Here is an 18935-nt window from a genome sequence, read left to right as displayed (position 1 = left end):
TTACATGACTCAGCCTCTTTATATGTAAGAGGCTCACCCTCATCTGTAAGTATCACATAATGCAAAGAGGGGTCATACCTATGTAAACTATATCCCACCCCATAAGTACTAATAGTAAACTATATCCCACCCTCTCCTTCCCTTGCTAAACCCCCCCTCCCTCGATGCCAAAAGTCCTCCTACCCCCTCTCTCATTTTTAAGCTTGGAAAGGAAAATTAATGGGGCCTACCCCTAATGAATATGCTTATGTGCTTTTCAAATAAAACCCCCTCCCTTACACTTACATGATTCCATAAGTTGTCCATGGTAAACTCCCCAGGCATTGGTCTTTTGATGAACCTTGATCTAAGTAGGGCGAGCGCATGTGAAGCGTTGGAAGAATCTAAGTGTGGAGCACCTAGTTTCTTATTTTTAGTAAAACTCTCTCTTTTCTACTCTTGATCATTTGATTGCCTATTAAGTTGTATAAAACTATCAACATTTTTCCTCATGATAGACTGATAACTTATTAAGCCACATTATAGACTTATAATAGCCTTGATATTATGTATTTTTATGACCAACATTATGATTAATTCTCTCTTAAGTGTTACTTTACTTGAAACAGTCCGGTGGCTAATCTAGGACATTCATAATGGCCTTTATCTAATCAATTTATTAATTAACTTTTACTAATTAATATTATTATATCTCTTATCTCTTTTAAAAAGATATACTTTTTCTATGTATTAATTGAAGCTTTTGACACATGCCACATGATGGCAGTCCTAAGGAGTACCCTAGAAAGCTTTCGACCATATGCCATATGTCATTCAAAGAAACCCTCTTTTGGCACAATTCAAGAAACCTCTCTCTCTCTCTCTCTCTCTCTCTCTCTAAGGAAAATAAAAACTCTCATGCATGCTTACAGTTTTGCCTGTGATTACTCCTTAATTACATAAACTTTGTAGCACACTGCACGATACTTAGTTTTGCAATTGGAAGCATGGTGTACTGGAAAACCGACAGATTGCGAGATTTTCTTAAAATTTTATGGTCCTATAGATATTGCTACAAAAAAGGTAGTCTTGATTCTGCTGCAATGTAGGATGACAAGCTTAACAAGATGTTGACTTGTGCAGGTAAGACAATACCCAAGAAAAGCATTTACTGATGGAGATCATCAGTATTCTTTATCTGATCTAGGGCTGACCAGCAAGCAGGAGGCATTGTTTATAGAACAAATCTGAAAATTTGAAGCCTGATTGGATTTCTAACATGTTTTTTTTTGTATATGAGTTTAAGTTATCCTGTTGAGTCCGTATATATTTGTATATTTGATGTTAGGTTGTATTGCTCTGGTTCCTATTTGTGAGGTGCCGAATGCAATAAATTGAAATTCATTGGCTGGCATTTGGGCTGTTAATTGGTGCCATAGTAGCATTATAGCAGTCACTGCATAATGCAGACACATAGACTGAGTAGTTCAATCTATTGAATTTGAAGTCGCATCCATCAAATTTCTAGTCAGAGCTTTGTAAGGATTGCCAAAAGCTCCTGGATCCTGGGGACATCTGTTTCTTGGTTATAGTCTGAAAGCATGAATGTCCGTTCTTTGCATTCTTAGACAAAAGTATACCCACACCAACAGGAAGAATTTGCATTGGAATATGAAAGTAACTGATCGTTTGGCAAAACCTTTCTAGCCCTGTGTGGATATTCATATTTAGGCTTTCTTGAGAAGAGTTTTTCATCAGCCGACCAGCAGAATATATTTGTGCATTTGAACAGTATTTTCAGCAGCGAGTTATCATCACTCTTGAGAGATCATCACCACCTCCTTTATGCCTAGTTTTCCCTTCCCTTCAGAAGCAGGATGTGCATGTGTGTGAAAAGGGAATGAGCATAGGTTGGCAGTGGTGGCGGTGTTTGTTTTCTTGGGAAATTTGTGCGTGTGTGCTTTAGAAGCCAAATTGGTTGAGGGATTGGTTCTTTTGGGTGCGTGGCAAAATTTATGTTAGGCTCATTCTGTTCTAAAACCTAGCACAAAATCAATCAAGCTTTTTCTTGCACAATGAAGGCTAGGTGGCTTGACCTTGTTGGTAAACAGTACAAGCAAGAGCATGCTGCATGTCTAGTTCACCTAGTGCCATCGTCTGTTGGCTACAAAATTTTGTTTGATTAGGGGCATTAATGGACACTTTTGTGGGTGCACCCTTAGTATTTCTTCAACATTTGATTAGAGGTATCAATGAAAATTTTTGTGGGTGCACCCTTTCCATAGCATTTCTTCAACCATTTAAAAGGTCAATAACAGATGTAGCCTACAAATTATGATTTAACTTCATTAGAATATGGAATGTTAGACTGGATGATTAGTTTGATTAAGAACTAATAAATCTTCAGCCAAGCAACTGAAATATTGTTATAAGCATAAGGATTCTATGATATGCTTGATACATGCATCTATTCACATGTTGCTATTTAGATGGGTAGTGTGTTAAATCCTGTATATTGCAAGAATCATTCGAGCTCCATTTCTCCATTTTTGAAGACCTACCATAAAAGTAGACATTCAAGATGGGGGAAACTCTAATGCATGCTTTACTCTTGTATATTTGGAAATGATAATGGAGGTTAACCTTGAGTTATGGTTAGAGTCTAGTGGCCTAAGAAAAAAAACCATTCTTAAGTTTGCTGCATGCTTGTTTTACTCTCTCGCTTTCTTTGTTAGTGTGCAAAAGTTGTGTAGTTCATGGTTACATTGCATCTCTTTTTGTGTAGTTGTGTTGCTTTGAGAAATGTAATCATTTATTTATTAGGGTGCTTGCTACTAATTTATTGTTGTGATCCAACATTGCTAGAAGAGTACATAGGTGGTTTGTATTTGAGGAATTGAGTTTATTGAGTTATGATTCAAAGAGCAGTACTTAAAAATGATCTAGATATCTAGTTTATTAAGTATCCACGTCTTAATATATAAGTATTTAATTATCACTACATATCTATTGAGAACTTCATAGATCTATTGCAAAAGTCCATGGCAAGAAATTTCCTAGCCATCATTACCCCAATAATTGATGCCCCAGCCACTATCCCTATAAAAATTCTATAAAATATCAAGAAATAGTTCGAGATTATAGTCCCCTTATAGTAGTATGATGAAAGTAGTTGCATTATGATTGAAAAGAGGAGATTGCAAAACATTGAGAATCTGTAGCCCCTTTTAGCTTAAAATTTACATTCAAACTAAGCATTTTTTTCTCATTGGTAAATACATAAATCTTTTCACATTACTTTGTTGACACCAATCAAGGGAGTATCTTCATTTACTCTTGTAATCCATGAGCCACCTTTGTAAGAGGTTGATATTGAAATTTTAGTTTCTTAAAGTAATCCTTGACCATGATCGCATTACTATTTGAATAAGAGACCAATGCCATAGGTACTTAGTTAAGTATACAAGTCATTTTGTGGAAAAAGTAATCTTTGACCATGATCGCACTACTACTAGAATAAGAGACCAATGCCATTTTGTGGAAAAATCACAATGGATAGAGAAATCAATGTTAACTCTGTAATATGACAATCTAATTAATGCCTATGTGGAGTTTTGCCATAATATGTATTAGTGTATATGTTGCAGATTCATTGTAGTAGACATCACTTGCATATGGTTGGTCACCCTTGCATTTTTATTTGAGTTATCAATTGAGGAGAGTTGTTTTTTAATCCCCAAGAAATGTTATGGAGTTATATTTATTAATTATGGATTTTAACTATTTGCTACATAATCCATGACTTATTGTGCAAATCTAATCTTACAATACTAGTGGAATTATGCTTGGTAGATGGAAATGTAATTGTGCAAATCTAATCTTACAATACTAGTGGAATTATGCTTGGTAGATGGAAATGTAATGAGGTATTTCAAACTTATCATCCAATGGCTCATCTCTTGAATTTTTATCAATTTGGCTTTTTTCTTTACAAATTTAGTCCTATTTTCTCTTCAACTTGTCACTCCATGGGCTAACACTTTCACTACTCTCTGCATTATCTTGTGGATAAGATATATCCTAAATGTGCTATTTTTTTCGAGTATTGTTTGTTGCTTTTTTTTTTTTTTACATAACCATGATCACCACTACTCTCATGGGTATTCATGTCAATTGCAACCTTAGGTCTATACCAAGACTCATACTTAGTGAATCTAACATTCACGTTTGTGTAGACCTCTTTAGTAGGGTCATAGTGTTTTTATCACTTTTTTTAATCCTAACAATCAAGATGTATTTGATAGCCTTCAGTTTTATTTAAAAAAAAAAACCATCAGGAACATGAACATAGCATACACTATAAAACACCTTGAAGTATACAATTGTAGGTCTTCTACCATATATATTTTCATAAGGTGACACATAATGCATTAGTATTGTAGATGTCTTGATCATAATATGAATTGCATTATGCACTCTCATCCTAATAAGTATGACATATGTATTTGATTCATCATGGCTCGTGTAACTTCAGCAATAATTCGACTCTTCCTTTCTATTACACCATTCTACTGTGGCACATAATGGCATGCAACTTGTCTTTTGATCCCATAATCTCTTAAGTTGTTAGAAAACCCGTTAGTGTTCACTCCAATTATGTGATCTTAAGCATCCTTTCTATTACACCATTCTACTGTGGCACATAATGGCATGTAACTTGTCTTTTGATCCCATAATCTCTTAAGTTGTTAGAAAACCCATTAGTGTTCGCTCGAATTATGTGATCTTAAGCATTGTGTGTAAAGAACAAACTACTTTTTAGCCATTGCTTTGAAATCCAAAAACTTATAATATGCCTCACTTTTATGTTATAGGAAGTAAATCCATCATTCGGCTAAAGTCATCAATGAAAGTAATATAGAACTTATATTTCCTACCCAATGACATGGATCCTAGATATCTCAATGTAACATATTCAAAGGATATGTACGGATTCTCCTTCCCTTTGGAAATGGGAGTTGACCATTTTCTAAACTAGCATGCATCACGGTCATAATTTACAAAGCTGAAGTACAAAGCCCATGTACTATCTATCTAGACTACATTTGTTTCAATCTTTACATGCCTAGCTTTTTTATGCCATACTACATCTCACACATATATATTATGCACCAAACTTGCATTAACCTACCTTTATGCAAATGCATGTATGCATATATCTTCATACACATATCCTTATGCACATGGAGGGATGTACACTTGTGCACTCCTCGTGTCTCCTTGCTCTTTCTCTCAACCAACACTCACCCTATTCACAAGGGGATTAAACAAGTAGGAGAAAGGAGAAATGAGGATGTACACTTGTGCACGTTTTGTCTCTCTGCTCTTTCTCTCAACCAACTCTCACCCTGTTCATATGGGGATTCAATAAGTAGGAGAAAGGAGGAATGGGGCACCTTAAAAGCGCCCATCGTAGTGCACATATTTTGTGCATTGATGCAATTGTAGGAGAAAGGAGGAATGGGACACCTCATAATCCCCTATGTACCATCTTACCATTCATAGTAGACCCATATCTAAAGCCTTCCACTTAGTGCTCATCACAAAAAGAGCCCATCGTAGTGCACATATTTTGTGCACTAATGCAATTGTAGCATACTATACGTGGTTACATTACATCTAGCACACCACCTTGCACGTTAACCTAGCACATAAGCCCACTATGGTCATACACACTATCTTGTTAATAATTGCATGGCGGGGGGACTTGCTTGAGTTGGTGCATCGAACATACACCATACACATAAAAGGAAGCTCTCACTCAAGAACACATTTCACAATATAATGTACACAAAGGATAAAAATACATTATATACAAAGTATAGATAATATACGACATAAAGGGAAGTAGTGTACTAAGTTAAATATTGTACAATTGACCCTACTAATTGACTGGTACTATAACCGTGCTAGCTATATGTAGGTGCAACAAACCAAATATAATAAGTGATAAGTCAGTGGCCATGTAAGGATCATAATAACCACCGTGCTAAGTGTAGACATGCGATAGATGGCTTCATGATGATTTGGAAGTTAGTACACTTTCAATTGCAATGCAAAATGCAGTGCTATGACATGCCCACTATGGGCATATGAGTTTTGGTACTTTGATGATCCTTATACAGTGCTAGATGGTAGATGCATTGCCTCTAGTGGAGACCCTACCTCCCCATGTACGCGAGGGATGTATTTTGGGAGAAATATACAGGTTTGCTTTCAAAAAGGATGGTGTAGTATGTGTTGTTTGGAAAATGCAGCTTATATACTCAGATGTTTGGGGTCATCTAGCTAGGTGGTCCATCATCTATGTTCGCACGTATTGATCTTGCCATATCAATACTCCCCCTCAAGCTCAAATGTATCTCTATAACTCCAAGCAAGCTTCAGAATTTTCGAAGCTTCTTTGCACCCAATGCCTTTGTAAAAATGTTAGCTATTTAATCTTGTGTGTGGACATATACTAAGTCAATGTCTCATGCAAATACCTTCTCTCTCACAAAGTAGTAATGCATCTCAATGTATTTTGTCCTAGCATGGAACAATGGTTTCCTAGCTAACTATATGTTGTCATAGTAAATAATAACTGGACCGTCTCCTTGCACATCTAAATCACCCAATAACTTTTGCAGCCATATCACCTTATATGTTGTCGGCGTAGCACCTCTGTACTCAGTCTCTATATTCAATAAAGCAAATGTGAATTGCTTTTTGTTGCTCCATGTAACTACTACACTACCAATGAAAAACATGAATCCGTTGGTAAATCTTGTGACATGCTACAAGCCCAAATTGCATTTGTGTATCCAAACACCTCTATATCCTTACCTGCCTCATAAAAAATCCACAATGCAAAGTGAACTTCACATACCTCAATATGCATCTAATTCCATCCAAGTAAGACTTTCTAGGCATATGCATAAATTGATGTGGAAGGATGGGAGAGCTTTTCATATGTTGCTTGCTTGAATCTTGCTTCTTTTCCTCCACTTTGGCCTTCAAAACCAACCTCTCTTAGTGGTCCCACTTTGATACCTTGTCAAGAATTGTGTGGTGGGGGGACTTGGTTGAGTTGCTACGCCAAACACACACAATACACATAAGAGGAAGCTTATTCAAGGACACAAGAATAGAGATAGAGGCCAAAACATTTTCTTGCTAGTTTTTTTTCCTTCTTCTTCCTTCTCACACAATACAATGCATACAAAGTATAGATAATATACTACATAAAAGAAAGTAGATTACTAAGTCAAATAATACATAATTGACTATACTAATTGGTTTGGTACTATAATTATGCTAGTTGTAGGTAGGTGCAATAAACTAAATATAATAAGTGATAAGTCAATAGCCATGTGAGGATCATAATGAGATGACTGATATGTTAAGCATAGACATGAAAACTTATCTAGCCATGGGTTCCATCATCAATATTCACATATGTTGAGCATGCCATCTCAACATCTTTTTCTAATGATCAAAATAGGCTACTTGCTATCTACAGGGTGCTATCTACACAATCGTGGATATTACATGTTGTGTTTGCTTGTTGCTTTCATGTATAGCATGTTCATCATTATTATCTCCTCCTTGTTGCACCTATTACTACTTGTAATCAATATCTTCTTCACATCTTCCTTTGCTACTAATCATGATCAAATGAGGTGTTTGCTATTCTCGAAGGTGCTATTAGTATAATCGTGGGTGTCACATAGACAACATTTGCATTAACATCAATGCTATCTCCTACTTGCTTAAATCAGTGCTTGCTATGCCTGAAGGCATCATCAGTGACTTGAGCATCAACATTGTTTTTATCATTTATGATCGTCTTCTGTTTGCTCATTGTTGCCTATAATCAACCATCATCATCATCATCATCAACACAACTATCAGTATCATCTTTATCTTCATCATTCACATCATGTTCAAGGCTTGCAACAAGCATCACTATCAACATCAACAACATCATATTCTTCCTTCCTCTTCTTCATCCTTCTAGTTTCTTTCTTCTTTTACCTTGTTGTCTTCACCTTGTGTTGGTTCTTCTTCACCACTGCCATCAATTATCATCATCACCATCCCTGTCTTCTTGAGTGTAATTATTTAGTGATCCTTTCATTTGGAGTTTTTATAACTATCATTGGAGTTTTTTGAAAGCATTGTGGGTACATTAGAGATTTGCATGATAGTTTAGAGTTTTTATGAGTGTCATCAATGGTACATCCTTTTATAATTCATTCAATTACATTACATTTTTCTTGATTTAATAAAGCTAGATATATGTATATGGATTAGTTAAATCCTTGATTTAGTCAAATTAGTACATAAACTAGTTAAATTCTCAAGACCCTTCTCATACTAGTATGTTGATGGTGGTTTTTCAAATACAAAGCAATTTATATTACCAATAACACATTGATTCATAGTATACTTATCATCACTATGATTTGAAGGTGGCTAACATGCCACATGTACAAGGAATTGATTGTACACAGTGAAGTCTCTCTCTGAGCATATGCAACAATTTATCACATACTTTTCGTAGTCCTTCACATCCTATAAAAATGTCTAAGATATAATCTATTTTCATGGTGAAGATTGCTAGCAAATGTCTATAAGACAATACAAGGTATTAGCACCCTTGAACTACTAACACATTCACATATTAAAATAAAGGCAAGATAAAGAAATCAAATTTCTATTCCGCTGCACCCTTGCAAAGGGCTCCATCCATCTTTGTGCCCTCAAATGTATTAGACTCTAGGAGGAAGCTTGGTATTGTGGGGTACTTGTATGGTCTCACTTTCTCTCCCTCCTCTCACGATCATACATGGGAGTAGGGACCCCTACATGATAGAACAATCCAATAGTCAAATTGATGATCTACAAAAAAGTGCCCATTGCTAATTTACCCAAATGTAGTACTTTAAATTGACAACAAGATATGCTATTAAGCTTATCTCCTCCCTAGTGGGTGGATGCTTGTAGTCTCCATTGCACCATTTAACACTTTCCCAAAGTATTGTGCCAACCATAATGTAACTAAGAAACCATCATTTGCGAGGAACTTGTGGCTAGATTCATAGTTCCCTTCACCAACGTCATGGAAAACTTGTTCTACTTAGGGACATCTTCATCAAATTTAAATGTAACAAATGTTACCTTTAGTAAATATGCATACTTACTTTTAATGACATAAAATGAAGTAGTAATTGAAAGTCTAAGAAACATGTCAATGTCGTTCCTCCATGCCAGCAACAAACAAGGATGTAGGGAAATCCATGAAAAGGGGGTGTACCACCCCAAATGAGGGAACCTTCTCATGGTAGCACATGTCATATATATTTGTCTTCATATAGTGCAAATGCTACATGGACAAGACATCTGTAAATAAGTATCATATATACAAAGTGTCGATACTAGTAAGACATAATGTAAATGGAAAGGAGAAACCATCTATCCCATGCAAATGTGTCTAATGCACATACATCTACCACCAATGCATCAACAACAGTCTTGTATTGGAAGCCTTTCAAAACATAACATTTGTGTTAGAATACTTTCCATGGTAAGAAAGACATCATGCTTTGTGTGGATTCATTATCCGCAACAAGTAATAGCAATATCTATTTTTTGCTTGTGGGCTGGGTGTCTCTTGAGGACTAATCAAATGGCATGGAAATGAGGGATAACAAGGAGCAATCTACTAATGAAGTTTTCAATGCTAGCTTGTTGTGCACACCATGTCTATCCTTCTTTTGGAAATTTCTTTTGCCTAAAATGAAAAATAAAATTCAATTGTGACTTAACAAGGTAAATGTGAGTTTAGTTGCTAGAGATTCCTTTGCTTCCTCATTTCTCACTCTCTAGATCATGTGCTTGGTTAGAGTTCATAATTGGAATTGTTGTAGCTCCCCTTGTTGCCTTCACAATTTCTTTGTCTATGCTCATGATATCAGTACTATTATTTGTCACACATCATATTAAGACTTCTAAATAATTTAAACAAAAAATGCAAATGGCCTAAACGCATATATGACAATCTTTGATAGTCTTTATTTCTAAAGTAATGTTGCACAATGACATTTCTCTTGCTCTTTTAATATTAGATGAATCCCCTTCTATTAGAGATTTTTTTCATTTTTTAAAAAGACCACATTTGAAAAAAGTTTTTAAAGACAAAAATGTGGTAAATGGGCACCTTTTTCATAACCTTTCTTGGCACTATGGACCTCTAGTGCATTTGCACCCTTATCCACATCTATTGACCTTGCAGCTTCATGAGGTGGGATGTGGTGGCTCATCTCCAATTGGAATCTTGCAATCATACATTAATATAGTTACCAATGAATGGTCACATCACCATCATGAAGAAAAAATGTAAACCTTGATATGATATCACACTTACTCTCTCAAAAGTTAATTTATTGTCTTGGCATATCACCAAATGGGTACTCTAACCACCATAGGCATTGGTAACACTTTCATACAACCTATACATCACATGTTTGATAGATTGTGTTAACTTTGGCATCTTGTTAGACTGCAAAAATCTTTACGTTCACAAGAAAATGGGAAAACACTTTCAAAACATGGTGCCATATTTGTACCTTGATTAAGAAAAATAAAACATTTGACTAAGAAAGATTGATATTATTTAACACATCACAACATATCCAAGATTTCAAAACAATCATAAATTTCTACCTTTTTGATGAAACATTTGTACTACAAATGGCATTCAACTTGTCTCTTGTGATTGCCATCATGTTTTTTGACTCCCATCTAATCTCATAAAGCCCAAAGAAGAAAGCCTCCTCACTAGTCAAGTTGACTACTTTAACTGTGACTCCTCCTTTGAAATAACAGCATTGTACTCATCCTACATATTTTATGAAGGCCATTTCTCAACAAGCATACATTTAAAATGTATGAAAAATTTAACTACCACTTTTTCTTAGATTTATACCTTCCAAAGAAGCAATGCTGTCAATAGATATGGTGACCTATATACCATGGTGAATTCCCATGGTAGTTTTGTCTTATTTCAACCTCATATTCTATCCCCACCTATCTTCTTTGTTTAAGGCTCAACTTATCAAGAATACTTTCCTTGTTGGCCATCCCAAACTTATAAAATAAGAATATATTGTGGCCTAGATTAGGCTTCATATAAGCATGTACAACTTTACAAAAAAGAAGAAGAAGCAAAAAAACCAATCAATGAGGGCAGTCTTGGAAGACCTTGCATAAGAGAAGGGGAATGGAGCTTGTAAAGCCCACTCTCCTAGTAGCTTGTCGCGATAATAGCCCTTGTAAAAGAATCCTCAATACAAACAACCTGCTCGGTGAAGAAAATCGAGGTACCAAGACTAGTAAGACCATAAATTGAGAGGAGTGGAAAGCCCAAGGCCAAAACATAAAGGGCCTATGAAAGGGAGTTCAACACATGCTTGGGAAACAAAGACAAAGTGCTAATAGCACTAATAGTCATTGATACAATGTCATCAACAGTGATTGAACCCTAAAAAAAGCATAGATCTTGCAACAAATCACCTCATGAAGTCATATGAGTAGAAGCTCCACTATCAACCAGCCAAGGCCTTTTAGAAGATGAGGAAACCGCTGAAGGGATCCTCCAACTCAACAATATGAAGTAACACTAAATCATGGGTAACTCTTGGAGAAGAGGTAGAAGGATTGGATGTTTTAGCTCCATCGTTCACTCTTGGCAAAAGGTGAGGGTACTTCTTCATCCATTGGCTACCCCTTTGGCACACTCATCATGCTCCAAAACAAGTAGGGAAAGCTTCTCCCATAGAAGCTTTGCATAGTTCCTTGATATAAGAAGGTTGGTGTAGAAGACATCAAATCGAGGAGAGGGTAGCTGAGTCAAAATAATCATAGCCATATCCTCTAAAGAGTTCATCCTTCCAAGGGATGCAAGCTCATTCTTCATGTTCTCCAACCTATTGATATGATCCTTAATGGAAGGAGAATCATCAATAGCGAGCTTTTCTAATTTCTTCTCGAGAGTAATTTGGTGGAAAAATGTCTTGTGATGGTACAAAGAAGCAAGCTTTATACACACTTCCACTACTTTCCACAACTTGCGCACATGCACTAGGATAGCATCCTATAAGCTTATTAAGAGGAAAGATCGAGCTCTAGAATTGAGCTGATCCCATAAGGCCGCATGATCCATCGATGATCCAATGGTGGGATCCTCCATTGGATAAGGAATAGGGTGGGAAACAAACTCCCAAAGATCAAAGGTATCAAAGATACACTCCACTTTACACGACCAAAACAAGTAGTTGGAATAATCAAGCCGGCCCTCTTTGGGCAAAGAAGGGAGTACAAGCACCTGTATAAATGACAAATAAGCTTGGTAACATCCGTTTGTCGTGTGAACTAGCATGAAATTCTCTTCGTCTCTTAGAGGAAGGAATAGAGACCTCAACCTTTGAGTCAACTAAGAATTGGTGACAAGACATCTTTGTATATACTTGCAAACTCCACAAAACAGTTTGCGTTTGGGTATGGACAGCAGCCCAGGAATAGGAGGAATCAGCTATAGAATGTAGAGGGTCTGCCTAGGGGAGAACTATTATCGACATCTCACGAAGGATGTAGAAACACAAAAAACGCAGATGTGAATGTTTTTGCTTGCTCCAACAAGGTTGTGTTTGATTGTAGAAGGTTGTTGCTTGACCAACAAATAGTTGCCACCACCTAGTAGGCTATGTTTTGTGCAAACCCTGATGACTTGATGTCACTAACTAGAGAACAACTTTCATTTTCAACAAATGCAGATGTAGATGGCCTTCTTTGCAATGTCCACAAAATCTGTGTCAATCTTAGATACCATGCTCTAATTCCATGTGAGTGTGCAATGGAAGAAGAAACTTGAACTTAGAGAAAGAGAGAGAGACAATCTCTGAGAGAAGAAGAAAAGAAACATGCACTAAACAAGGAACAAATGTTGAACACAAAAGGAGGATTGATTAGTCCCTACATGTAACCCATAGTGTCAATGATCAGATCAGGTTGATGATAATGACAACACTAGAGCCGAAGGAAGATGACAGAGTTAGAGTGCACCTACCAGAAGGAAGATAAATAAATGATTGCCAAGATGGAGAAAGATGACAGAGTTAGAGTATGCACTTGTTGCTAGGGAAGAAGGAAGACAGATAAATGACTGCTAAGTGGGGCATGGCTATAAATAGCCACAAAACCTTGAAATAGTCGACTGAAATCTAAAAATGCCATAAATGCTAGTTGACCATCATTTAATGTTGATCATGGCACAATAAATGCCTTAAAAATTATAGATAACCACAAAAAAATCCAATTAGTAAGGTCAATGTCCACCGGAAGGTATGGACAGCCTAGGAAATGCAAAAATTGACCATGAAAAACACATTGGAACTCGAAAAAAAAAAGAGCAACCTAGATAGCCACTCTAGAATGAGTAGCTTCTCCCATCAAAACATGACAGAGTTGTTAGAGCTCCAAAAGTCATTATCTCTAACTTAGATTGAGGTTCATAGGCAGGAAATGATAAGGCATGACAAACATGACTACTAACATCAACTTCATGCAAGGAGGGAAGGAGAGAAGAGAAAAGTAAAATTGAACTAATTAGGGGGCGGCCAATGCTAGAGAGAGACATGCTGAGTGAGGATGCTAATGATCACAATGGCAAGCCAAGAAGAAGACAAAAATCCAAGCAATGTAATAGGATTGATGTAGTATGAGGAAGAGATAGGTGAGTTGACTAATTTGGGGCCAGCTACTAGTACTAAAGAGAGACATGTAGATTGAGGAGAGAAGTGGTGTTTATCAAAGGGGAAACCTAGCGACGTAATGAAGGGAGGGTATGTTGCAATGCTGATGATCACAAGGTCAAGTTGAGAGGAAGACAATATTGTGTCCATCCAAGTAGTGTAATAAGACTGAAGTAGTATGAGGAAAAGATAGCATGAAGTTTGGAGGTAGGTGGCTATTGACTTTCGAACTAGCAACTTGTGAAGAAGAGAAGAGAAAAACTACTATTGCAAGAAGCGAGATCTAGAAGAGCTTATGGTGAAGAATAGATTTAGCAAACTGGCCATGATTTTGGGGTGTATTTCTATTGACCATGATTATAATCTACTCAAAGTCTTTGGGCTACCGATTGCATCCTCATCATGGAGAGTTGATGGTGGTCTCCAAGAAGGTGATGATTGTAGTTAGCTTTGCCCCCATGACCATGGGTGGAAATGAAGGCAATATTGAACATGTTGCTAGCAAAGCTTGGGAGGAAAATTGCAACGAGAAGACAGATTGACTAAATGTATTATGAGTTGACACTACTTATGTGGCCATTTATAGAAGAGCTATTTTAGGTTGTGCTACTACAACAAAAGATATATTCGTTAGATACAAAAAATGAGACAATGAGAATTTCTTTTGTCTTCAGGGTGAATTCTGCATTCCAAATTGATCCAAAAAGTTTGACTTAGAGGAGCAAATAAAAATTATCATTTGATTGTGTTGCATGCTTGGTCCAACACCATAAAGAAGCTTGCTTGCACTCTTCTAAATAGAGACTCCATACATAGGACTCCTCCATCTTAATTGAGGTAGTAGTAATGCCATTCTCAAAGGTGTTTTGGTATGTAGAAATCTTGGGTTTATTATATTTGACTTTCAATGTAATGCTATTGTAGCTGAGCAAAAAATCCATGAAACTTGACTTAAAAAACTCATAATTCTATGACGGGCCTATCAAAATTAGATTCATTAAAATAAAATACTATTATCTTGAAGATTGAATGGTATGAAGTTCAATTTCATGTTTCTATGAGTTTCTTCATAAGCCATAAAGTAGAGTCATTTGAGCCATCTGAGTTGTTTAAGGGTATGTGTTACAACACATAATGAAGATCAGAGGAAGTAACAAGCTTCGAAGGTAAAAGAGTTCCATATAATTAAACTTGATGATGGGACCTAAAATGGGCTGACGCTGGCTATGGCACTAGCCGGACCTCATGCACATAACAGATAACCCCACCACACGGCCTCACGGCCAGGAGTGGCCAGGAGCATGTAAGACTCACTCTACACTAAACGCTAATGTTGATTCTGCATTTGTATTAGATCATAGTCCAATGTTTACTATCCCTTCTCCTAAGAGGGAGATCCCATAACACATAGGTATAATATCTCCTAGCACAAACATAGAGAAGCATCTCTCGGTTGACTATTGCAACTCCATTGTGACTCTCCTACACTTGAGGGATTGGCCCCAAGATGCATCGCTTCAACATAAAATACACACAATATAAGCTCCACTCTTTCATTTTTAACGTATTGCAGGAGATACCATGCACCCTTACTAAACAATTCCCAAAAAAACAATCAACTAGCCTACAGATTAGGTTGTCTCACACACTCAAGCATAGGTCATCATAATGGAAAACATGTGCTATGCATCCAATTCTTCATATTTCGATACCATGGTTGATATGCACATGAAAAAGTGGATGATCCTAATGTGCTCAAACATAATTTTCTATCAGAAATGTGTCGTGCATAACTAGGCTTTCCAATGCTCATTTACTAACTCATTGCGGTGATGTAAGGATAGCACCGAGACAATGCTCATGCTATTATCCTCTTAATTAAAATACAACGAACTCTATATCATGATATGCATAAGCAAAATCAGCAATAAACATCACCCAAATTGCAATATTCAAACATCTCACCCCCTAATTTTAGATAGTACTTCCATTGCATAGGTGTAGGGATTCATTTTGTTATGTTTTGATGTATGAAAAGTGATAAATCACGAACTTTGACAAAGAGATAGGGAAATTTGATGCTAAACCTCATGCTTTGCAACTACCATACATTCACAAATAGTCATTATATATTTTTTAGTTTTTATGAATCATATTTCTAATTTTCCATATTTTTTCTTATTTTTATGCATTTATTTGTCAATAATCACTATTATTTTTTGATTTTCCTTATATCAATCATATTAGCATACTAAAATTTAATTTAATTTTTCATTTTTCCCCATAAGAACACATTTCACCCACCTGAAACGACAAAACCCTCATTTTACTCTTGAAAACCGCATTTTGGGTTTTGCGAGATTTAAATAGCACATGTAAATCATTATGAAATCAGAATCTTTTGATAGAAATCAATTAAACACGATGCAACCAGTACTCAAACAAATTTTCATCACATAAGAACACCATTTCCATCATGAAATATAAAAAACCCTTCATTTTCTTTATTAAAAATAGTCCTACCGTGTTTCTACGAAACCCGAGACGCATTAAATGACTGCATGACCAGCGGATGGAGCTTCCATTGCTCTCAATTCCATGCTTCACATCAAGCTTGAGCATCTTCATTAATCTCCGTCATCATTTGCTTCAATCTCCTTCTCGATTCCTCCTTCAAAGTGGTGCGCATGAACAACCCATAGAGGGGAGAGAGAGGGAGGAGAGAGAAAGACTAGAACATGATCTCTTCATCCGAGCACCCATTGGAGAAGTGAAGAGTGGCGATGGAGGGAAAATAACAACATAAGATCATTGATGTAATCACTTTGGGGGGTTGCTTTCAGCCACCATAGCTCCCCCTCTCAAAAATCGACGCCATCTGCAACCATCACCATTTCTCCACGGTATCGCCAAAATAAATGGTCCCCCCCCCCCAACCAATTTGTCAAATTTTGGGGGTGGAGACTCCAAGCGTCACACCCCCTTGGCCTTACAAGTCTTTTTACACTCAAGTTTCTTTTGGGCCTTGGTCTCCGGGCACTCCCTGGCCTCCGAATCAGCTTCTAAAATATTCTAGGCGTCCATCTCGAGGTCTCACACTGCTCTTTTCGAGGTCCATTCCAAGATCTTGAGAAATTATGGAAAATTTTCAATTGGTTTTTGATGGGTCTTTAAAGCATTTGCCGCTTAAAATCATACTGATTACGGGTGCCACATTCGACGAAGTCTATTTTTCCCTTGAAATATGGATTTTTTGGCTAGTTTTAAGCATGTTTCCTAGGCAAAATCCACCGCTTATTGGCGACCACGGGATAGGGCAATTGAGCCCGTTGAATCCCACGAGTAGATTTGTACATAAAAAAACCACAAAGAGCGTTAAACTCATACAAGATATACTCAACAAAACACATCACAGCTCTCACCCTACCCCCTGTCAAAGCCAAGGCATGAAATCCACGAGGAGTAGGCTTAGCATAATCTATCAGAAAGCCGAGAGCTAGCAACTAACCAACTATTTCAATACGGCTAAGCTAAAAAGAACTACCAAAGAGGCCGTCCCAAGTGGTGGTCTGAACTACCTACCTAACTGAGGACAACTTAGCTACGAGCTCTGACTAGATGAGGACTCTTATAGCCTGATTAAGAATTATTGTCTTTTAGCACATTGTCCTTTTAGGCCATTATTTTCCATACTTAGGCATGTAAAAAGGAGGGGGCTGAGCGTAGTGACCCAAGGAGAACAGGGCATCGGCCTCAAGTCTTGTCTCGGTACCCAAGAACCTACCAAGCCCTCGAAAGGCGAGACTTAATCATTTTCTAATACTCACTTTTATTTTCACTCCAACCTTCCTTATTTTTATTTGCTTTTCAGCTTTCACCCCTAGGAAGACAAGGCATCGGCCCCGGGTCTAACTCATCCCCATGAATCTGCCAGGCCCTCGCAAGGCGATAAACAACTACTCAAGGATTTGCCCTTCTTTCCTTTTCTATTTTTAAAGGGGTTAGAACCCCTTTTTACACACCTTTGTATAGTCATATATATTCTTTTAGATATTAAGGGTTTTCTTCTTTGAATCATCATTTTGTTTAGCAGACTTTTCTAACTGCCTCACACTAACACAAACTCTTAGAACGGCTGCCTAGCAGGTTAGTAGAACAGGGTTACTAGAACTCCATTCGAAAACAGGTCTTTTAGTGCTTGACAATGCCTTTGTAGGAGTTAATGACTACTTAGACCTCCCACAGATATACCTAACCTAACCCTGGGACTTCATGCCTTGATTGTCGGTCCCTAATAAACAAAAAGAAAATACCCCTTACATACACATATATCATTAATTGCTTAATGGAAAATACTTGGTAAGGGGACGAAACCACCTGGAATGGCCATAAGAAGCTCCTCCGCAGCAAAGACTCCCTCTAGTGACTTCGTCATCCTGTATGATGCAACCACTAAACAAAAAGCCATTAAATATACCTAGACATATGGCCCTCTTGGTCTAAAGAAATAAATCATGTCATTGCAAAACTGACTGGCCCTCTTGGCCTAATAAAATCAAACATTAAAACCTTAAAGCAATTGGCCCTCTTGGTCTAACCAACCTATGGGTCCAAGATATTAATGGTAGATGGGTCTCAGCCACTCTTTGCATTACCCATACCAACCATCGCCTGCCATATAACACGTGGTCTAATAAAATTCCCCACCAACAACCAGGTCTTGTCTCATTATCAATAGCAACATCCAGACTAGGACCACAATTGAAGAAGAGGTCCTCTTTATAAGCAAAATTGGCTAATGAATCCGCAAACTAATTCTAAGAACATGGAATCAGCTGAAGAGAGACGCTCTCAAATTCATCAAGTAGGGTCATAGCAGCTCGATAATACATGCAAAGGGTAGGATTCTGGACTGTGTATGTCTCATTGAGTTGATTTAAGATCAGCTAGGAATCCCCTTTTACTAACAGCCATCGAATACCACCTTTCTTGAAAATATTTAGATCCATAACTAGGGCTTTATACTTCGCCATGTTGTTAGTGAATCTTGCCCCAAGATAAACAACTAATTTCATTATAACTCTACATTGGGGATCTCGTATA

The 18935-nt window shown here is 37.1% G+C and overlaps 1 protein-coding gene across 2 annotated transcripts in view; it reads left to right on the top strand.

Moving 5' to 3' along the window:
* SAY1 (Ubiquitin-like superfamily protein) overlaps positions 1 to 1500 on the top strand; it is a 62799-nt gene extending 61299 nt beyond the window's left edge. For both annotated transcript variants that reach the window (XM_087670370.1, XM_087670363.1), the window contains exon 12: positions 1123 to 1500. In XM_087670370.1, the coding sequence (XP_087526496.1) occupies positions 1123 to 1230 (108 nt within the window). In that variant the 3' untranslated portion in view covers positions 1231 to 1500. The remainder of the gene's footprint in view (positions 1 to 1122) is intronic.
* The last annotated feature ends 17435 nt before the right edge of the window (positions 1501 to 18935 follow it).

Source organism: Lygodium microphyllum, chromosome 3 (genome assembly GCF_053477565.2).
Source record: "Lygodium microphyllum isolate KBCC chromosome 3, Lygodium_microphyllum_v1.1.10, whole genome shotgun sequence".
Lineage (NCBI taxonomy): Eukaryota > Viridiplantae > Streptophyta > Polypodiopsida > Schizaeales > Lygodiaceae > Lygodium > Lygodium microphyllum.
The sequence above is the reverse complement of the archived record's forward strand: the minus strand, read 5'-3'. Positions and strand labels throughout refer to the sequence as shown.